The sequence below is a fragment of the Misgurnus anguillicaudatus genome, chromosome 21 (genome assembly GCF_027580225.2).
Source record: "Misgurnus anguillicaudatus chromosome 21, ASM2758022v2, whole genome shotgun sequence".
Lineage (NCBI taxonomy): Eukaryota > Metazoa > Chordata > Actinopteri > Cypriniformes > Cobitidae > Misgurnus > Misgurnus anguillicaudatus.
In genome coordinates this window covers 18,087,501-18,092,500 of record NC_073357.2, presented here as the reverse complement: position 1 = coordinate 18,092,500, position 5,000 = coordinate 18,087,501, and the positions used below count along the sequence as shown (strand labels likewise).

Genomic DNA, 5,000 nt, shown 5'->3' with positions numbered 1-5,000 from the left:
TCACTGAAAAAATCTAAGAAGCTATATTAGGGCTACTTGAATAAAGTGTAATTTGCTCATATCTGAGATATTATTCACTCTATATGCCCTATTCGCCCTCTAGAAAGCATGAAAAATGTACACATAAAATGGCCTTAATGGAATTTTAGAAAAATACTTAATCTTTACCATACTGGTAAGTAATTCAGCCTCTGCTATACTCAATACAGTTTCATGTGACAGTCTTTACCTCTATTAAGTGGACAAATGGAGAACAAGAGAGAGGAATCATATATTCGGAAACATTCTTTTTTTTATTTGTTCAACAATATATATCTATAGAAATAAATAAACAACACAACAATAATAACAATAACACAGGTCACAAGGTAAACAGAATAGAATTTACATTAATTATTAAGTAATTTAGCAGAAAATAGCTAAATAGGTACTAATAAGTTATTATTTACAGGATTCTTTTTAAGATTTATACATGTACACATTGAACAATATACAATATAAGTACAATCAGTGTTGGGGAAAGTTACTTTCCCCAATACTGTGTACAATATATACAAGGGGATGAAGTAAACTAGGTCTGATCCAGGTCTGAACCAGGTACAAACCATACCCCAGAAATCTGCTATTGTGATTTGGGGGATGTAGTTGGCTCTCTAATTGTTATTTTTCTTCATTTTTAGTTCCTCATCTACTACACTTTTGAAGTGTTTGAAACTGTTGAACACAACACCTTCAAAACCTGAAGTGGTGGACTTTCTAGTTGCTGGGCAATACGTAAATATTTTTCGGCTACTTTCAGCAGCCTTGTCTTTGGACGGCGTGTACCTGCCCACCACACTGGGGTACTTGGTAGGCCCCACAAGGCTTCGTGGATTTATGAGGCTTGATTGGTCTGGATGTCAGCGCAGGAGGCGGTGCGAAAAGTATGAACCCTTGACTGCTGGATGCCCCACAGAGCATCATGGATGGTCCCTGTGGCTATGCAGGAACCACTACAAGGACAGGTGCTTTTGACGCTCTGGATGGGATGTACGTGGCCACAGGGGGTTTAGGTTGAATGGGCCGGTTCACAAACTCTTCCACATCTATCCTGCAAAAATAAACCATACATGCGATGATGAGTTTAATTCATAAGAAATAATGGGTATGACTATCAATTTACATGGTTTGTTGTGTTTAAGTTTAAACCATTCAGCTGATGAATTCAGTTATGTTCACATGTAAGCAATAAGGTATGAGAGGCTGTGCTGTATCGTGAATAAGTAACGGCTGAAGGGGTTGCAGGCACTCCGCTTCGTGTCACTTATTCACGACACAGCACTTGCCTCAAGTACCTTATTGCTTTTATAAAAAAGTTACCACACAATATTAAAGTTAAAAAATGTATTAGTGCAACTTTAATGAAGTTATATCAGTAAAAGCATTTCTTCCGCTAGAAAAAATAGTCCCTGACCGTGAACAAGAACGTTCCAATGTGTAATATGCATGAAAGCTCACATAAAAACAACAAACTGTTCTCAAACTTTGTCTCATTCTATGTTTATGTTTATACGTGTGGTTGCTAAGGGTTTTACAGCTTACCTCCGCTTCTGATCATGCCTTTTTCCAGCTGCATGACATAGGCTCTGGTACTGAACCTGAGGTCGATCTGGAGCTGGAAGGGATTCTGACAGAGTAGGAGCTGCTGGCATTGGTTCTTCTGACAGCACTCGTTGGTGGGGTTTCACCTTTGGCATTACGGTTGCCCTGTAGTTAGCCTTGGCATTCAAATTGGGCAGTTGAGGAGCATCATATCATTCTTGTTGTAGGCCAGCACTGCACTTGCAAGGGCACTCATAAACACCCCATAGTTGGCATGGCTCTGTTTGATGACAACAGCATCCCAGCGTGCAGCCAGTGTCGGATGTCCAGTCGGATCACAGTGCCCTTCTGTGCCCAGTCCCTGAACAGATTCTCCAGGAAGGACGAAGCACTGTCACAATAAAAATTTTCAGCATGTGTTCTTTGTTTTTTTGTTTTTTGACAAATATTATCAGGGTCAGTGATGGTACTAACGGCGTTATAAATAAACGGCGTTACTAACGGCGTTATTTTTTTAAGTAACGAGTAATCAAATAAATTACTGTTTCTCCCGTTATAACGCCGTTACCGTTATTGACAATAAATGCTGCGCGTTACTATAATTAATCTCACTAAAGCGATTTTCACCAGAGTAGGTTCTCTCATGCAGACAGGCAATGTTTGTCTCTAGTGTGTGTGTGTGTGTGTGTGTGTGTGTGTGTTGGGGGCTGAGAGACACATAACTGATGCTGATTGGTGTGAGTGTGTGTTAGAGGGGGTGGGACAACCACATAAGCGGTGATGATTGGCTTAATTTCCATCACTAGCCAACCAGAGGCAGGCAGAGATCATATGCAAACACATGCACAGTCCGAGAAGTTCAGTCAGTGCAGTGTTGCCAACTTGGTGACTTTGTTACTAAGTTTAGCAACTTTCTAAACCCCTTTAGCGACTTTATTTACTAAAAGCGACTAGGACAAATCGAGCGATCTTTTCTGGCGTGAGACTGACGCGAGAGCATGTATCGCTCTCCCTTCTCAACGAGCAGCGGCTGATGCTGCTACCAACTCACAGCCCGGACCTCGCGCTGCAGTCCGCGAGTCCCACACCCGCAATGACAGAGCGATGATGACAAGTACAACAAACTCAAAGGTAGCAGTCGCAAACACAAAGTATAATAAGCACTACTATTCCATCGTTGAGGTGAAACGCAAGAATGTTTATGTAATGTGCAACTTATGCAGAGTAAGAAAGAGCCTCTTCACGTCTGTAATTCTGATCTAATAAAGCACCCCACATCGTCACATGCTGCCACTCCTTGCGAAAATTAACCAGGGGTTTTTGTGGTAAAAGTGCAGTAACCATGGTTTTTTGGCGTATTGATTGCTATCAGTAAAACCATGGTTTTACTACAGTAACCATAGTGAATTATGGTTTGTTGTCAAAACCATGGTTATTTTGTGGTAACCATGGTTTTACTGCAGTAACCATGTTTTTTGGTTTTAACTGTAGCAAAACCATGGTTAATTTTCGTAAGGGACAAAATTAGTGGTTTCTCTTTAGTGTCTAATTCATTCAACAAATGTTTTATTGGGGGCATCCAAGTTATTTGAAATATGAAATTATGAAATATTTGAACTTTTTTAAGTAACGCAATAGTTACTTTGCCTGGTAATTAGTTACTTTTATAATGATGTAACGCAGTTACTAACTCAGTTACTATTTTTTAGAAGTAACTAGTAACTATAACTAATTACTTTTTTAAAGTAACGTTGCCAACACTGATCAGGGTATATGTATGTGTTATTACCTACCGACAACAGTTGTTATCTGCATATATGACAGCTGGTGCAGGAGCCCTAGCTCGTTCAAAGCGGGCCATCAGACCTTTGGCCATACGTCTGTAGCACCCCTCAGACTCAGCTGCCACCACCACTGTGGTCAAGAACTGGCCCCACTCGGTCAGCACACTGGTGATATACGGCATGGTGCCCTGGCCATCACCATATATCTTCTTAAGGACCTGGAAAACACAAAGCAGAACATTCATTTGATAGTTTCTATCAATAACCTGTCTGCCCAATATAATTGAAATGAATTACAATGCATGTACATTTTGTATCCATCACATTTGAACGCTGAACAGTGAGGCCAAAGTCCCTTATTCAAAACAATAGGTTTGCTCAAGTCATTTTAAAGTGACTAAACAAATATTAAGTCTGCTGAACTTCATGAATTTATACAATACACATACCTTTTTTGTGCCATCAATGCAGAGGATTTCTCCAGACATCTTCTCCATCTCCATGATCATGTGCGCACGCCTCAGCACACGGGCACAAGGAAGGGTGTAAGTACCAACAGCTTTGACAAAGGACAGGATGCTCTTCTGAGACGATGCAGATCCATCCGTACACTGCAGCTTGGCCTCTCCCTGCCTGTACAGACGGACGCATGGGTACAGGTGTTGTTTTTGGTGGCTGCTCAGATGCTTTTTCACTGAGAAGCTTTTCCCACACACTTCACACACATGTTCCTTTGGAAGATGAAGCTGCATGTGCCGAGTCAGGTTGGACTTCACAGAGAAACTCTTGTCACGCACTTGTGTCCCTCCACATCCATGATTTCTATTTGTTGTAATAAAACAGAAACATATTCAGATTGGTTTCTTCTTTTCAAACTGTACAGGGGACTAAACACTGGAAAACCAGGAGATGCAAAACATGTACACAAGTAACAGTACTGCTAATACTATTACTTAAAGTAGAAGTAAAAAGGTATTTTATTGATGTTATCAGATTTACTTTTTAATGTGATATTTCATATGATTAGCTGAAAGTACAAAAGGTAATGGTTTTATAATTGTAGACTTTATTTTTGCTTGCCTTGTGTTTTCAGTGTTTTAACATGTTATTGACTGTTAATGGATTATCATATTGTACAGTATGTAGTCAGTCAATTCCAACAGGAAAAACTGGCATTAGTATTACTAGCAATAAGTAAAATCTACCTGTATTTGGATAGTAGTTTAGTCTTAATGTCCAGCCCTGATTGTGTTTGGGTATTTCCAAAGTATTTAATTTGAGTAAAATATTACAAAGACTCGAATAACTGCAGTTTACGATACACGTTAGCAGTTAACTTAGATGGGCGATTATATTTTCCCTATTAAAGCTTTTAAAACTTTAATAACTTTGTAATTACTGCACGTAAATCCACGCGAATCCATACAAAAAACGGTTAGAAAGCATTTATATGAATATACTGGTAAATATACTCGACTTACCTCTTGTTTGCTGTAACCGATCTCAATCAAACGATGATAATAGTGTTATTTACGTTTGTCACTCGCGTGATGCACTTAATATTCAAAGCAACGGCGCCATCTGATTGGTGGGTTGAGGAAGCGGCCTGCTCAACAGAGCTCAGTGATTGGTTGG

General features: G+C 39.7%; 1 protein-coding gene and 1 long non-coding RNA gene across 4 annotated transcripts in view; both read right to left on the bottom strand.

Moving 5' to 3' along the window:
* Positions 1 to 5,000, bottom strand: part of LOC129437069 (uncharacterized) — a 363,412-nt gene that overhangs the window by 196,853 nt on the left and 161,559 nt on the right. The window lies entirely within an intron of this gene.
* LOC141353155 (uncharacterized) overlaps positions 1 to 5,000 on the bottom strand; it is a 5,131-nt gene that overhangs the window by 41 nt on the left and 90 nt on the right. The window contains exons 1-4 of one of the 2 annotated variants that reach the window (XR_012360183.1): positions 3,815 to 5,000; positions 3,375 to 3,583; positions 1,582 to 1,972; positions 1 to 1,090 (exon numbers count right to left, since the gene is read on the bottom strand). The exon at positions 1 to 1,090 is cut by the window's left edge and continues 41 nt beyond it; the exon at positions 3,815 to 5,000 is cut by the window's right edge and continues 90 nt beyond it. Coding sequence is in view for 1 of the 2 variants with exons in the window: in XM_073859636.1 (XP_073715737.1) it covers positions 979 to 1,090; positions 3,375 to 3,583; positions 3,815 to 4,117 (624 nt within the window). In the remaining variant the exon portion in view is untranslated. The remainder of the gene's footprint in view (positions 1,091 to 1,581; positions 1,973 to 3,374; positions 3,584 to 3,814) is intronic. The other variant, XM_073859636.1, reaches the window with a different exon arrangement.